The sequence below is a fragment of the Physeter macrocephalus genome, chromosome 3, assembly GCF_002837175.3.
Source record: "Physeter macrocephalus isolate SW-GA chromosome 3, ASM283717v5, whole genome shotgun sequence".
Lineage (NCBI taxonomy): Eukaryota > Metazoa > Chordata > Mammalia > Artiodactyla > Physeteridae > Physeter > Physeter macrocephalus.
The window spans coordinates 27,779,080-27,796,260 of NC_041216.1; the positions used below are offsets into that span (position 1 = coordinate 27,779,080).

Here is a 17,181-nt window from a genome sequence, read left to right on the forward strand (position 1 = left end):
GTCCTGCCCCCCCCCCCCGCCCCCCGTGCTGGTTGTGGTTTTCTCAGGCGCTCGTCTCCTGGAGGTCCCCGTCTCCCTTGCCTGTCTCCCGTGGTGCTCTGCAGAGAAGGAGCTTGGAGAACGGCCACGGAGCGAACGAAAGAAATCTTTTGGAAAGACGGTTTGAGTTGACGCTGCCCGGTGGCCGTGTCCTGAGCCATTGGCAGCTTTTCTCTGTTAGAATCGCGGGCCGTAAATCCAACTGGGCACGTGGCTCCCATGTCCTCAGACTGAGGACACGCTCTGCCCGTGCTTCACGGTGCCCTGGGTGCCCACGCTCCTGCAGGGACGCCTGTCTGTCTGCCTGAGCCCCCGCCCCACGCCCAGCACCGGCGCTTTCTGCTCGGCGCCCTGGGGTGTCTGCGCCCCGTGCCTCCCGTCCCCCGGGTCCAGTCCCTCTCGTGGTCCTCCCTGGAGCCTGCTCCAGCCCGTGCCCCCTGTCAAGGTCATTTCTGGCCTGCCGTTGCCAAAGCCGGCGGGCCGGTCTGGCCCTCACAGTTCTCCCAGCTCCCCTCCGCCCTGCCACCTCCTTCCCAAGGCCCAGGATCGCCCTTCCCTGCTTTCCTCCGCCCGCTGCCACCCCTTCAGTCCCTGTGCCGTTCCGCCTTCCCTCCTGTCCTGCCCGGCATCGGGTCCCGGGGCCTCATCCTCGCGCCTACCCCCCCACCCCCCGCCCCCCGGGACTCCTCTGTCCCACGCCAGCCTAGGCCAGCGGCCCCGGACTCTAGCTGCTTCTTCGGGACGGGCCTCTCCGACGTGACGTCGGGCACGGAGCTCCCCTGCTACCCCTGTGGTGGCGGCCAGGCCACCCTCCTGTTGTCGAGCCAGAACCCCTGCGGCCCTCCGGGGCTCGGTCTCTCTTCAAGGCTCTCTGTCTCATCTGTCAGCCAGTCCTTCGGACTCTACGTTCAAAACATCAGAACCTGAGTTCTCGCCACCTCCGCCATCACCTCCGGGACATGCGCGTTACCGTGGAGATGGCCTCACACCTGGTCCGAGTTCCGTGCCCTGGTCCACTCAGAGCCAAAGGCAGGTCAGGCGGGCCTGCTCGGCCCCCTCAGTGGCTCCCGTCTGGGTCCAGGTAGAAGCCCGGCCTTCCGTCTGTGCCGCCTCTCCGCTCGCAAGGCCTCCAGGACGTGTCTCCCCACACGCCTCCCGCCCCACCGTGTCAGCTCGCGGGCCCCGCCCCTCGGGTTCCCGGGACAGGCGGCGGTGGGGGGGGGGGCACCTCCACCCGCGGGCTTTGCGCCTGCTCGTCCCTCTGCCTGGGCGGTGGCCCCCAAACAGCTGCGCAGATACCTCTCTCTGTCTTCAGGTCTCTGGAGAAAAGGAGAGGGCTTTCCTGACCACCCCATGTAAAACGGGCCCCACCCCGGCCTGCTCGCTCCCCGGGCCTGGACGGATCCCTCCCCTGCGGTGTAGACGGGCCACGTGCTGAGTGAAGGGACCAGAGAGAGAGAAGATGAGAGAGAGAAGACGGTCCCTGAGTGGGCAGAGGGGCCCCAGAACTGACGGGGGCAAAAACGGGCCCCACCCCGGCCTGCTCGCTCCCCGGGCCTGGACGGATCCCTCCCCTGCGGTGTAGACGGGCCACGTGCTGAGTGAAGGGACCAGAGAGAGAGAAGATGAGAGAGAGAAGACGGTCCCTGAGTGGGCAGAGGGGCCCCAGAACTGACGGGGGCAGCGGCAGGTCAGCCCCCCCCCCCAGCCCCCCAGAGGACGCGTGATGACGGCCCCTGACCGGGTGAACATCTGGCAGCCCCTCCCGTGTGCCAGCCCCGCGTGGGGCCCCGGGGACGCAGGCACTGCCCCGCCCGAGACGCCCAGAGGCAGAACTGCTCCCGCAACACGTCCTGCACACGAGCGCCCAGCCGCCAAGGGGACACACACGGCTGCCCCAGGATCCCGAGGCCGGGGGACCTCGCGGGACCTGAAGGAAGAGGGGGAGGCAGAAACGGCAGCCCGGGGGTGGCAGGGGGCACGCGGGCCGACAGGAGCCCCTGCCAAGCGGAGGAGGTCTGGGAGGCGAGGCGAGGCGAGGCGTGCGACCCCTGCACAGACGCTCGTGTCTGCTCGGGTTTCGTGAGGCCGTTATGAAAAAGCGGTCCTCTACACCTGGAAGAGGATCCGATTTCACGGAAGAACGCAGAAGGAGGCACAGATGCTCCTCTCCAGCTCTCTGCCCTCGTTTCGTTGGAGCCCCTGCTGCGTGCTGCAGTGGGTGTCCACCCTGTGGCCGGGGAGGAAGCAAGGAGGCCAGGAAGGCCTGTTTCCTCCTTTTGAGGAGCTTCTGGTCTCCTGGGGTCAAGAGGTGAGGGCGTGAAGGCCGGTGTGGACCCCCGTTTCTTCATCGTGAGGCTGAGTTGTGTTAGGCGATGGCCCCCGTTCCTTCCAGGTCTCACTTTCCAAGAATCCTTGTTTCTGAAAATACCATTCCCTGCCGCTAAGGCTCCAGAGAGCAGCTTCCTGTCCATCTGGATGGAAGGGCGGGAGCTGGGGTCTGGTTACAGCCCTGAAACCCCAGGCGCTGTGAGCTGTGCCCGTGAGCTTCCTGCCTCCCCGCTCGGAGGACCTGCTGACACCCATCCCGGAACTGGTTTCCTCGTGCCCGCACTGGTCCCCTGAGCAGCCGGGGACATGTGTGGCTGCCGGTGCCTCTTCTTCCTGAACTGCAAAGCATCTCGCTTGAGAAACCCAGTCAGCTCTACAGCCTGCGCACATCCTTCCCTACGAACGGACCGGTGCTTGAGGTTTTGGTGCCCCGTTTATCAGCTTCTGCTTCCCCTTTGGTTGCGATCGTTAGGGGCACGCACGGCAGATGTCCCCTAACGGTGTCTTTCCTGTTCAGCGTCGGGAGCGTGAATTCTTCCGTGTTAGCCTCCACCCCTGCCTGCAGCCTGGACTCCTGGGAGGAAACCGACACCCTCCAGAGTGGTTGTGGGCCGTCAAAGGCGTGACCTTGCCTCGTGTGGACTCCGGCGAGGCCACCACGTCCCACTGGGAGGGGCTCGTGCGTAACCCCTGCCACCTTTCCCTGCTCTCCATGGCATTTGGGGCGGGAACACGTGTGCCCTACTTCCCCTGTGGCCTGTTCAAAACAGGGAAGGCATTGATTCTCAAACAGCAGTAAGCAAACGTTAATTGTGACCTTCTCCAGTTCCCTGATACAGAAGTAAGACGTGGCCTCGTGGCCAGGCAGCCCTTCCCCCGGCTCCCTGGGCCTGCGCTGCCCCGGGGCAGGGGGCAGGGGGGTGGGGGGGCGGGGAGCCGCATCCAGCTGTGCCTGAGGCCTCTGCCAGATCCCACCTTTGACATTTGTCGTTAGAAACCGATCGCCTTCACTCACTGTGCCTTAATTTCCAAAAACAACCTTTATTAGCTACCTTAATTAATATTCCTCTGCCCTTGGTCCTGCTTCCCAGAGACCTGCAAGTACATTTGGAACCTGAAGGGGGAGAAGCCAGACAGTCTCGGGAGGCTGTCGCTCGACCGGCTCTTAGAATAACTCCCCCTGTAATTTCCAAACGGTGGGCTAGTTAGAATAAGATGAACTTACTATCGTTTTCTTAATATAGGAGGCCGGCACCCACACTCCTTCAGCTGGGATTAAATATAGAAATGGGAGCATCACGACTGGCCCCCCCGCAGCGCAGTCGGTGGCGCCGGGCTCTGGGCTGCGAACGGCTGCTTTGGGTCTGCAGCAGGCCTCACCCAGTCAGCCAGGCAGGCCCGGGAAGAGAAAATTCAGCCTCTGTTTTTAAGCCGGTCGACATGTTGTCAGTACTTTAAAAACAAAAACAAAAGCAAACCTGTAAGCAGTTAAGTGTTAGATTCCAAAATGTCTCTGGTACCCGATGTTTATCTGTATGTTAGTGGCCAAGCAAGTCTTACTTTTTTCCTTCCCATAATTCCTGAAATGAACGCAGTATCCGAGGGCAGCAGCTCCTACAGTTTTGTTGTCATCTTTTAAATGGCGACTCTCGGGTAGTAAGAGCAGCTCACGACAGACTCATTTGCCAAAGTACTTTGCCCATCGTCGGCGGCACCTCTCATATCTAAATGGGAAGGAATTGATGAGGTTTCTTCAGTGGGAACGTGGAAAGAGGCATCTTTGAGAAAACTCGGATACTTGATATTTTAAATTAAAGCGTAAAAAAGTGAAGGGGAGAAGGTGACTTCCAGCGTCAAAGCGGGCTGGTGGCTCCCTCTGGCAGGACGGAGGGCCCGGCTGGGCAAAGTAGGAGGAAGGGCAGTTACAAACCAGGCAGCTGGGTTTCTGGTTGTTCTTGTTTTTAAACAAAATTTACTTTTCTCCGTGGACACCTTGATTGTAATGTCTTGTGTCTACAGTCCTAGGTAAGGGTATTTCGTGATAACAGTCTTTCTTTACAAATGTCATAGCGGGATGAGATTATGTGGATTTTATCGTCTGTTTTCTGCAAGGGCCGTCTTCTCTTAGCAACAGAGAACAAGGGTGTCTCAGCCCAGACCCATGCCGCGATGGGTCCAGGGTTGTTCCTCACAGGGAAGAGGAAAGAGGGGCCCGTAATCAACATTTTATTATACAGGCAGACCTTGTTTTATTGAGCTTCACAGATTGATTGATGATTGATTGATTTTTTAACAGATTGAAGGCTTGTGGCAGCTCTGCATTGAGCAACGCTGTCCAGCACCCGTTTTCCAACAGCATTTGCTCCCTTCCTGTCTCCGTGTCCCATTTTGGTAATTCTTGGACTGTTGCAAATTTTTTCATTATTCTGCTATTTGTTATGGTGATCCGTGATGAGTGACTTTGGTGGCAACAGTTGCTGTTGCAAAAAGATTACAACTCACTGAAAGCCCAGGTGATGGTTAGCATTTTTTAGGAATAATTTCTTTTTTATTTAAGGTACGTACTTTGCTTTTTTAGACATAACGCTATTGCACACTTAATAGACTACAGTGTAGTGTAAACATAACTTTTATATGCACTGGGAAACCAAAATATTTGTTTGACCGACTCTATTTCTAAATTCCCCGTATCGCAGGGGTCTGGAACCGAGCTCGCAATGTCTCCGAGGTGCCTGTAATCTCGGTTTTACGAGATCAGTTCCCTTCCCTCCAAGCAGCCGCCAGAGTCCACTTTGCACACAGGACCCCAGAGGGCCCGGTTATGCTTCACGCTTCTGCGTCGCGTTTGTGAGAACAGACTCGGGGCCACCGGGAGCCGCGGGCAAAGGTTTCTGCTTCCAGCGCTGACCCTGTGCTACCCACGCGCAAAGCGGAGGGCCGGGAGCCCCGCCTGTAGAAGGCCAAACACTCGAGTTCTGCACAAGTCTAAGTTTTTCCCCCAGAAAGTTCTTCCGTGTAGTGAGCCCTAAAATCTACCTTGCTGTCACTTCCCACTGACCCCACCGTGGTCCCCGGGAGGTGGAGATAACGGAGGTGGGCGGAGATGGTCCGGGTGAGACCCGTCTGGGGCTCCTCTCCTTGTGGAGCAGACCTCCTGTCCCTCAGTGCTGGGATTCCCCCTCAGCCTTGTCACCAGCTGCCCGTATATCACTGTCCCAGTGTCCGGGACCAACCCCGATTTGGGGTATCATCTGATAGTAGACTCGTGTGGTGGGGTCATGTCTGCCCCCTGACCCGGGCGCTGGCAGGCCAGGGCCCCAGTCCAGGAGCCGTCACCGTAACCGCTTGTTTCCTATGGGTCTCAGCCAATCGCAGTTCTCTCCCCGGTCTGCCAGCTCGGCTCTGTGTGCTGGCTCTTGGGGTCGGCAGGGGGCTGTCTCTTCAAGCGTGAGATGAACAGTGATTTTGTCATCAGACACGTGCCCTAGCAGCTCACCTGGCTTTTCCTGGCCTCACCTGGACTACCTGTGATTGTTACCCGAGTTTGGGCCCTGTGACTCGCTATTGGAGCTGCTTCCTGGGGTCGATCCAGCGTTCCTTTGGTCCCTGATTCACTTACTCACTTGCAGCCCTTTCTGGACGCTGTGTGTCACGTGCTGAATTGGTCAGGACGCGGGGACAATAAGGCGTGTCCCCACCCTGTGCCAGCTTCCGTGTCACGTGATGTGATGGTCTGGGGGTGCCACGCCGGGCTGATGGGGCATCAGGCAGCAGGAGCTCAGCCAGCTGTTCACGTTCCCCCACCCCACCCCGTGTGCCCTGGGCTCAGAGCCCATCCTGGCCAGCACGCGCTTTGGATCTTGCGGTATATTTAGTAACAGTGAAGTCCCTCGTGGAACCTCTACCTGCATTTTTAAATTTTTTTTTATTTTTTGTTTTTGGCTGCATTGGGTCTTGACTGCGGTGCGCGGGCTTTTCGTCTCGGTCGGTGGCTTCTCTTGTTGCGGAGCACGGGCTCCAGGCGCGCGGGCTCAGTAGTTGCAGCTCACGGGCTTAGTTGCTCCGCCGGCACGTGGGATCTTCCCGGACCGGCGATCGAACCCGGGTCCTCCGCATTGCCAGGTGGATTCTTAACCGCTGTGCCACCAGGGAAGTCCCTGCATTTTGGATAAATGGGGCAAAACGCTGGTTGGAGGAGCTGATTATTACTTGTTCCATTTAGTCTTCCATTCTTAGCTTCTGGTTTTCAGGACCTACAAATAAGGGATGAATTGTAGGTACTTTCTGTGTTCTAAACATTAATCCCAATATGAATTCTTTCTTTCCAACCTCCAAGCCACCCCTCTCCGATGACACCGCCCGGTGACTTGGGAGCTCTGGGTCTGGGACCCCCACCCTGCACACGCGGATGTCGCTGCAGGAACTTGAGCTCTCTTCTCCACAGTCCTGTCTTAGTCTCAGCACCGGGGGATCTGGGTCGAGAGGCGGCGTGGCCTCTGGTGGCCTGTGGTCAGGGGCTGGTCCCCGCCTCTGCCCGAGGGCGTGAGCCACGGGCACGGCACGTGCCTCCCTGAGCCTCTGCTTCCTGCTTTGTAAAACGGAGACAATAAGGGCCCCTCCCGCTCCGAGGCTGCTGTCCAGGGAGGGCCAGCACTCATTCATTCGTTCCTTCATTCATTTGTTCTTACACTCAGTATGTGTTAAGAGCCTACCATGGGGCCGGCCCCGGGGGGCATCAGTGAACAAGCACAGTGTCCTTCCAGCCCGAGGGGCTCTGAGCCACGCGCTGGAGCGTTGCCTGCGCCTGGACCTCCGTAAACGCCCGCTGTTTTTCGTCTAGTTCTCTGCTCCCACCACCATCCTGCACCAGACTCCAGTGTCGCCTTTCTTTGTTTTTCTCTCGAAAAAATTCTCTGGCTGTCTCTGTCTCCTCTGTCCCCAGAAGGACCCTGATGTGGCTGAGTTCGCTGTTGTCTCCGTCGAAAAGCAGGACGCAAACCCCCCGCACGCAATACACGCTCCGCCACAAACTTCTAACATCCTCCGGTTAAAATGCCCGCAAACCCCCCTCCCCCGCGACACACGCACACGGTTTCTACCAGAATCTCCTCTGTCTCTTCATCCTTCTTGCATTCAACTGTTTCAAGACTCTGGATCGGCCTTTTCTTAATGGAATACATTATCGCGTTTGCAGCTGTGTTTCATGGCAAATGCAGCCGACCCCAGACACCTAATGAGCTTTGTTGGTCACTCATCGCACTTGGAGTAAGTCTACGGGAAACACCTTCTGAATTCAAGCCTCCAGCTCACACCGAGTCCTTTCGGGAGTAGGACCGCTCGTCCAGCTGCTCTAACGACGTGAACTTTATGAGGCAGGTCAGCCTAGGAGCACTCAGTCTGGGCTCTCTCACTTCCCCTAGAAAACAAACACACACGCACGTGTGCACACACACGCAGGCGCAGACACGCACACTGACCCACGGCCTCACCCGCAGGTGGTGTGTGTCGCCCTTGCCCAGCGTGTTTCCTGGTGTTCCGAGACACTTCCCTCGTCTTTCTTTTTCTGTTGACTTTTATCCTCTAGACCGCAGCTCTCTGCCCAAAGCCCCGAGTTAAATCAGGGTGGAGTTCAGCGACGCTCACCAGCCCCTGAGTCTGAGCTGTGGCCGCTCAGCTCCTCCTGTTCGCTCCTGGGTCACCTGCGTGGCCCTGCTGCCACCTCTTCTAATTTGCAGATGCAGAACCCAAAGCTCGGAGGATGGTCTGCCGGCTCGGGGTCCCCAGCCAGGCGGGGGCAGGGGGCACGCAGGCCCAGGCCGTCCCAGCTCTGAACCGCCGTGTGGGAGGGACGGTGCCCTCCCCCGCCAGGTGACCTGTATGCTGGCCTGTGTTTTCACCTCTTTGGAGCCCCAGGTCGGTGAGGGACTTGGCTGCTAAGCCAGCACTTGCCCCGCCTTCATCAAGGCCCCTCCCTCACTGTGGGTAGAAAGGCCCGGAAGGGACTCGTGCTGGGCTTAGGCATGGCTTCCCGGGTCCATTTCCAATATGACTTAAAATAACCCACCGGAGGCTCCTCGCAAAGCCAGGTGTTACCCTTTGTCTCAGACCTTGAGCGCCAAGCTGCTTGAAGCCCGGAGCCTCCCTGCCCTGCCAGCCGCCCAGGGTTAACGCCTGGCACCGGTGGTGGTTCTGTTTTCTGCCGAAGGGCCTTTCCCCAGCCTCTCATTTGCACTCTCTTTAGAATTGGACCTTGTGTGACTTTGAGCCTCCGAATGACGCGGTATCTTTGAAAACGCTTTGAGAGTGGCAGGTGCCAGCTGACTCTGCCCCATTGTCTCCATGCTTTATCGTCATCGTCAGGATCTCGCATGAGAAAGGTCATGGTAATAGAAGCATAATTTTAAAATCAACAACCCGAATTTTTTTTTTTAAACTTTTTTATTATGGACATGCTCAAATATACACAAAAGTAGAGAGAAGAGTATACCAACCCCCCAGGTATGCCTCTTCCAGACAGAGGGCCCCTCCCTGTCTCCCACGTTCCTTTTAAGTGGTGTCTTCTGAGGTAGTATCTGTACGAGGCCTCTGGTCCATTACAGAAGGGGCTTCTGTCCTGTTTTTAGTTTATTGTATTTTGTTTCCCCTTCACAGTAAAGAGAGTTTTAATTAATCACCAATGTTTAAAAATTGGTAGATTCCTCATAAACTCGTAGGTTCCAGGCTCCTCTTGAAATAGCGTTAGTCTGGTCGTGCTGGGCCCTTGTTCCTGGGGGTGAGGGACGGCAGGAGGGGCCGAGCGGCAGCTGTCCTACAGAAGGGGCCCCGCCAGCTCTCCTCGCCGTCAGCTGTCCGGCGTCACCTGCCTGGCCCTGCAGGCACTGAAGTCCACGAGCCCCACCTGAAACATGACTCCCTGGGAGCCAGGGTTTTATGAGCCTGCCTCTCTCTGCATTTTTAGAAATCTGTATTCTGTATCCTTGGGTGAATGTACATAACTTTTTTTTTTTTGGCTGTGTTGGGTCTTCGTTGCTGCGCGCGGGCTCTCTCTAGTTGTGGCGGCGGGGGGGGCTACTCTTCGTCGCGGTGCGCGGGCTTCTCATCGCGGTGGCTTTTCTTGTTGCGGAGCACGGGCTCTAGGCGCGCGGGCTTCCGTGGTCGTGGCTCACGGGCTCTAGAGCGCAGGCTCAGTAGTTGCGGCGCGTGGGCTTAGCTGCTCCGCGGCACGTGGGATCTTCCCGGACCGGGACTCGAACCCGTGTCCCCTGCATTGGCAGGCGGATTCTTAACCACTGTGCCACCAGGGAAGTCTCCATAACTTTTAAGATTTCTGATAGTTATCAGGTAGATCGATATCATTTTGCTGCTCTTATAGGTCAAAACGGTTGAATGTTGGCCACTTCATGTAGTTTGACCTAATAAAAGATATGGTTTAAGGTTTTAAACATGAGAGAAGAAGAATATCGCGTTGCCCTTGGTGGGGCAGGAACGGGGGGTGGGGGGTTATAGCAGCAGCTACGCCGTCCTGATCCCGCCAATTCAGGGGGCGCGAGCGGAAGAAAACGTCTGCGGCCTGAGGTTTTAGACACCTTGGCCGACGGCGCGTCGGCCCACTTGTCTGGTTTTGTTTGTTTTCTTATATAACAGCTTTATTGAGATGTAATTCACATGCCATACAGCTCACCCATTACAAGTCATTGATTTTTAGTGTATTCAGAGTTACACAACCGTCACCACAATCAATTTTAGAACATTTTCATCACCCCAAAGAGAAGCCTCATAACCGCATTAGCAGCCGTTCCCCACTTCTCCCGAATCCCCTATCCCTAGGCAACCATTAATCTACTTTCTGTATCAGTGGATTTGCCTCTTCTGGGTATTTCATATAAGTGGAATCCTCCAATATGTGGTCTTTTGTGTCTGGCTTCTTTTACTCAGCGTATCGTTGTTAAGGTTCATCCATGTTGTAGCCTGTGTCCGTACTTTGTTTCTTTTTACTGATAAATGATATTCCATTGTATGGCTATGCCACATTTTCCTTGTGCATTTATTGGTTGGTGCACATCTGGGTTGCTTCCATTCTGGGGCTATTATGAGTAAGGCTCTCGTGGGATCAAAAACTCATGTACAAGTCTTTGCGTGAACGCGTGTTTTTATTTCTCTCCGGTGCACACCTAGGAGTGGAATTGCTGGGTCACGCAGCAGCTCTGTGTTTAGCCCTTCGAGACCCTCCCAACTGTTTCCAAAGCGGCTGCACCGTTTCCATCCCCAGCAGCCGTGTAGAGGGTTCCGATTTCTCCACATTCTCACCGGCGCTTGGCATCTGGCTTTCTGCTGCGGCCATCCTGGTGGAGAGTGTGACAGAGCTTTCCTGGCAGGATAGGATGCCTGTAGAGGTTAGGAGAGTGGTCGTCACTTTGTCAGTGGCCTAGAACCTCAGCCACAGCCATCTTCCAAAGCTCTCAAGGAAGCCAGGTTTGCGGCCCTGCGGGTGGGAACGGGCGCGTTGTTTCCCGTAACTTGTTTCCAGGACGGGCAGTAGGCGCCCCTTCCCCACGTCTAACCTGCCGCCTGTGCTTCTCGGCAGGGGTCACCATGAAGCTTATGGACGAGGTTGCCGGGATTGTGGCCGCGCGTCACTGCAAGACCAACATAGTCACGGCTTCCGTGGACGCCATTAACTTTTACGACAAGATCCGAAAAGGTAAGAGAACTCCGCCCACAAAGAGGGGCGCTGCCGTGGCTGCTTGGGTCCCGTGTACAGTTGGCTTTCGGTTCACCTTGCCTGTCCCGGGGCCTGGCTTCTGCCCATCTGCCAGGACACAGGAGCCAGAGCCTCGAGTCTGCCTTGGGTGCTGCCTCTGTGAAGTTACGGTTTGCCGGGTTGACTTTTCAGTCTGGTAAATTCTGTAACTCGGATGTGATTGGGGCCTTTATCCTGCTGAAGGGCCGCGTAAACTCGTCCTCTTAAACTGCCCCAGGCACGGAGCCCTGCGAAGACCCTACGCGCACAGTTGCTGCGACCACCGCCACCAGATCCCGTGGCGGCACGTAATCTCTCTGGAGGGGGCGCAGGTCACCCGTGCCGTACGCAGTGGCGGGGGCAGAGCAGAGAAGCCTCCGGCCCTCTCCTCGGCCAGCCTGCCTGCACCATCCAGGGCAGCGCTGGTGTTGGTGGTTTTCCCGACACCGAGGTCCAGTCCCAGCCCCGCCCGGAAACAAGACGGTTCCCGTGCTTGTTTCACATTACTGCTCATCTGAAGAGGTACAGGGACTGTCCCCTCCTGGCACTGGTGATTTCTGTCTGTCGTGTCTTCTGAGATGAGGCCGTGCGCCGCCGGAAAGCAGCCCTTCACCGTGGGGTCGGGGGTGTCCGGGCTGCGAGAGCCTGACTGGTTCTGAAGGAGCCTCACCAGGAAGGCAGCCGTTGGAAAAGCTGAGTCAGACCCGTCCCCAGGCCGTGGCGGGGACAGAGGAGAAGGAAGGGAGGCTGACTCCTAGCCACCGGCCTCGAGGGGCGCCGCTGAGCGGAGCAGTGCTGGGTCCAGAGCCACAGAGGCCCCATCCCGGCTCCGAGGCCCCGGCCTGGTCCCAGCCCGGCTGTGCGCTCTCTCCTGCAGACACGCCTGTCAGTTGAACGCCTGAGTGCTGGGACAGAGCGTCCTGAGACCGGAAGGGTGAAGGGGTGCCTCCCCTTCCTGGCCTAACTGCGAGCACGTCAGTCTGACCCACACTGGACTTGGGGTGCTTTTAGGGGAAGGGGGCCCGGCAGCTCCGCTTTCCTCTGCTTTGCAGAATCCCTTCCCAGCTAGTAGGCGATCGCCTCAGACACAGAGCACAGTGTCATTTTAGGATTTGCCCAGAACAAGTGGATCTCGTCTGTCTTGGCTGGTCCTCCCCGGGCCTTGGTGCTGTGTGTGGCGGTGGTGGTGTGGACGTTTGGGAAAGGAAGACTCCTGTCGTGCCACGATTCCTGGCCTCTCCTTTTCTGGAACTGCTCCCTGGCTAAACTACTGTGATCACAGCTCCACTGTTAAACATGACCTCAAAACCCACCGTGCAAAACGCGCTTGCGCTCCACAGAGCTCGCTCGTTCAGTGTCTCCCGGGGGCCCTTTGAGCACCGGCAGCTGAGAAACAAAGTGGGCCTTCCTCGAGGGCCCGCCGGACTCCTCAAGGTCAGCCCCGTTGGCGAAGGTGCTTTGCAGTTGAGGGAAGCTCCCAAAGAGCGAAAGTCGACCTTCCTTCCTTCGAAAACAGGAGCCGATGAAAGAGCCCCCACCCCCGGCACTTCACCCTCAGTCCCTCGTGTGACCACAGTTACCTTTCAAAGAGGTCAAGGAGGGGCCGCGTTGGTTCGTTTGGAGCGGAGACAGTGAACCCCGGCTGGAGGAGAGCGCTTTTTCTAGGGGTACGTTGAGGGGCCAGGGGGACGTCAGGGCTACGTGGGTGCAGAGAGGACTTTGTTTCTAAAATGTTACTCGTATTCCAAAGCACAGAAAGGGACCTCCATTTTCACCAACCGTACTTTCTGGCGGAACATTCCACCGTGGATGGAGTGAGAGTGCGGGGCGGGCTGTGGGCTCACCGGCTACCGCCTGTGGCGCTGAGCCCTCTGCAGGCCCCCCACGCGCCTCGTGCCGTCACAGCCTTGGCCCTGGGCCTGTGCGGCCCGGGGCCCCAGAGCTGGGCCTCCTGGCCTGGGGAGCCCCGCAGGGAGCAGAGAGATTGCTTCTGCTTTCTCAGGTCACATCTTGTTTTGTGTATAGAGGAATTTGGGCCAAACTGAAATAACAGTTGTGGAGTCCCCTGGGGCCGGTGGACAGTGTCACACCTTATTTGTTGTTTTCCAGGGAGTGTCCCCGCTCCTCCGCTCTCCGCCCGCCCCGCGCTGTGGCTCCAGCGAGGAGCCCGGCCGGGCACTGCCAGGCTGAGGTCTCTGTTCTGGCCGCCTCACACACCATGTCACGTGCCGTGTTCGATGCCGAGGGGCAGAGGCCCCCGTTCCCCCCACGCTGTCCTCTCCTTTCTGGGGAAGCGCGGGGCGAGGCCGGCTGCGCCTGGGGTGACCCCGTGGGCTCTGGGTTCTTGGCACTGGGCATTGGAAGCGTGTCTGACACCTGGTGAAGGGGTGGGGTTGACATTCCCGGCGGCTCTGCCTTGAGTTTCTGACGCCAATCTGCTGAGACGGCTGTGAGCCCGCGGGGCTCTCCGGGGGCGCAGCCTGCGAGCTGGGCTGGCCTCTGGCCTCGTGGTCCTGTTCCAGCGTGAAGGGGCTGAGAGGTGAGGCCGCCTGGCTGCGCCCAGTCCTGCTGGTGAGGATGCAGGGCAGTGAGGGTGTGTGGGGGTGTCCCCGGGCGGCACAGCCGCGACCACCACCTGGGGGCTCAGAGCACAGCGGTGTGTTCCCTCCCGGTTCTGGAGGCCAGGCGTCCGCGCCCTCCAGAGGCTCCAGGGAGGATGCCTCCTGCATCCCTGGGCTGTGGCCCTTCCTCCGTCTCCCTCCCGGGGCCGCATCCTGCCTCTCTTCTCTTCCTCTGTGACTTACGAGGATGCATACAGAGGATCTAGGGCCCACCTGGGTGATCCAGGAGGCTCTCGTGTCAGGTCCTTAATGACACCTGCAGAGACGCTTATTCCGAGTAAGGTCACATTCTCGGGCGCTGAATGGACTGATCTTTTGGGGGGGCCACCGTCAACTTGCTACAGATGCTTTCTTTTCTTACAGTTTACTTCTTGTAGACACAAGCTCACTTTCTCTTCTGCAAAACTGTAGGTGGGTAAAGTCTCTTCTGTGCCCCAAACCGCCCTTTCCCCGTCCCGTTGCCTACATGGATGTGGGTCCTGCGCTGGTGAGAGCCAGCGGTCAGGTCAGCGCCAGCCCAGAGGAGGAGCAGCTCTGAGGGGTGCAGAGGGAGGTGCCCCAGTCCTGAGACAGGCAGTTGCACAGCTGGACGGGGAGCAGCCCTGGGACCTGACTCCAGAGAACGGCCCCCCCTAGGGCAAAATCGAGAGGCCGTGTGCTCCCGGCATGGGGACGCTGAAGGGGGCCAGTGGCTTTCCTCCAGACGGCAGAAGAAGGAGCCGAGAAGCAGATGTTCAGTGATGACAGGAAGGCGCAGTGGCGTGGACCAAAAGGGGTCACACTTCTTCTGGGGGCGTCGGAGTAACTTGTCCCTAGGGCGAGGGTAAAACTTAGCACGAGGACTATTTTTTAAGTCATGTTATTTTCATGGAAAAGGTGCCAGCAGGTGGTCCTGGGCACACGCAGGTGACTGAGCAGGTGGGCACCCTGGGATGTGGCCATCGTACAGCAGCTGTCCATGCCAGCGCCCGGCCTCATCGGGCAGTGCCCACCCGTCCTGTTGGGGAAATCCTTGAGTGTCACCCTGGTCACATCCCACCTCTCAGACACACACCCGGGGATCCCCTCCTTTCCCCCACCCCACCACTCGTGAGCAGCCTCCTCCGGGTCCTCCTGGGAGGGGTGCCCCCCACCCCCTAAGGCTGCTGTGACACAGTGGGGGAAAGCCCAGAAGTTACTATGCGTTGCCAGCCGCACATGCCGCGTCCGTATGAGTTTCCCATCATCGCTGTTGTTTGAATTTCCACACACCAGTGAGTTAAAAAACAAAAAGCATTCTTTTATGGCTCCCAAGGTCAGGTGTCTCAAAGAGGTCCACAGGCTGTGATCCTTCTGGAGGCTCTAGGGGAGGGTCTGTTTCCTTGCTTTTCCAGCTTCTAGCAGCACCTGCGTTCGTTGACTTGGGTCCCCTTCCGTCACCCCATCTCCTTCCCCTTGCTCTGACCTCCTGCCTCCTTCTTATAAGGACGCTTGAGGTGACAGGGGGCCTGCCCGGATAATCCGGGATCCTCTCCCCATCTCCAGGTCCTTAACTTAATCCCATCTGCAAAGTCCCTTTTGCCATGTGAAGTAAGGTATTCACAGGTCCCCTGGGTTAGGGCATGGGCCTGTTTGGGGGCCATTATTCTGATGACCATCAGTGGTGTCTTAGCAGATGGGATATGACTTTATGACTTACCCATTTCAGCATATTTCATTAGAAAAACAGCTGGAATGGAGAGGAAGCCAGGCCCTTGGGTTGACCAGCTTCTTCATGTCTAAGGCAGGAAATGCTTTGCTGTATCTCCGTTCTGCCTCTGGTGAGACTTCTCACTCAGGAGGACAGTCCTTTGTATGCTTTCGGCCAAACGCCAGCCTGGCTGTGGCCTCACCTGTCACTCGGGTGGGGTGTCTGTCAGGAAGCCATGCCTGCAGCTTAGCAGCCTGAAAACATAGCCCCAGAAGGTCGGAAGATGACTTTGAATTTCAGCCACGAAGGGTGTGCGCTGAGAAGGGGGGCCTACCGCACCCGCACTTACGCCACAGTGGGGGCAGCCCGCAGGGGCGGGGACTGTGCGCTCTCACAGGGTGGCAGGTTTGCTATTACCAATCAGATTCCTCTAGGACGCCGTCACTGCCGGCCTGGACCACGGCAGGCCCCCCGCCCCCAGACCAGCCCACATCCACGGTCTTTAACGCTGGCGACCTGTCCTTCTGATCACGGCCTCGATGGCTGCCCGTGACACACCAGGTTGAGCCCAGCCCCTCCGCCGGCACTGGAAGTCCGCCAGGACTCGCCCCCCCCTTCCCACCAGGGGCCAGCAGGTTCGGGGACCTCGGCAGTAGTGCACAGAATCAAACTCAAGCCGGGCAGTTGAGGTGAAGGAGGAGCGCTTTGTCCACGAGCCAGGATTGTGTGGGATCCAGCATCACAGGCCCTGTGACCCATCAGAAGATGGGTAACGGCGTGAGGCCGCCTGCCTCACTGGTCCACGGCCAGCAGTGTTCTGAGCACCCTGTGCTGGCGGGGGGGGGGGGGTGGGGGGGGGAAGGGGGGCCCCGGGTGCCCGCCTTATAACGGGGCTGCCAGCATCACTCAGGGCAAGCTGATGAAGCCCAAAGACCTGAACCAACTTCCACTTGCTCCATTTCTGAACTGTTTTTTAACTGAGATGCTAAAATGCTAAGAAAAGTTAAGAGGGGAAAATAGTTGCCTTTGATATAGTGGTTTTGGAGGCCTTGGGTAGGAAAACCTAAAGCTGACCTAGTCCTCTTGTGGAGAACTAATCTCCCCAGACTATCAGGGTGGGAAGGGAGGAGTCTCTAGAAGATGCTTTGGGTGCGTCATGTCAGAAATACTGAAGTTAGGTCCCCACGGTGAGCCACAGCCACCCCCGGCCTCTGCAGGAGACCCTCCGACACTAGCAGAAAGATAGACAAGATGAAAAGGCAGAGGGCTATATACCAGATGAAGGAGCAAGATAAAACCCCAGAAAAACACCTAAATGAAGTGGAGATAGGCAACCTTCCAGAAAAAGAATTCAGAATAATGATAGTGAAGATGATCCAGGACCTCAGAAAAAGAATGGAGGCAAAGATCGAGAAGATGCAAGAAATGTTTAACAAAGACCTAGAAGAATTAAAGAACAAACAAACAGAGATGAACAATACAATAACTGAAATGAAAACTACACTAGAAGGAATCAATAGCAGAATAACTGAGGCAGAAGAACGGTTACGTGACCTGGAAGACAGGATTGTGGAATTCGCTGCTGCGGAACAAACTAAAGAAAAAAGAATGAAAAGAAAAGAAGACAGCCTAAGAGACCTCTGGGACAACATTAAACGCAACAACATTCGCATTATAGGGGTCCCAGAAGGAGAAGAGAGAGAGAAAGGACCAGAGAAAATATTTGAAGAGATTATAGTCGAAAACTTCCCTAACATGGGAAAGGAAATAGCCACCCAAGT

General features: G+C 57.3%; 1 protein-coding gene across 1 annotated transcript in view; it reads left to right on the plus strand.

The window, feature by feature from the left end:
• ACOT7 (acyl-CoA thioesterase 7) overlaps positions 1-17,181 on the plus strand; it is a 98,430-nt gene that overhangs the window by 53,274 nt on the left and 27,975 nt on the right. Inside the window, exon 7 of the mRNA XM_024125766.2 lies at positions 10,955-11,071. Within this exon, the coding sequence (XP_023981534.1) occupies positions 10,955-11,071 (117 nt within the window). The remainder of the gene's footprint in view (positions 1-10,954; positions 11,072-17,181) is intronic.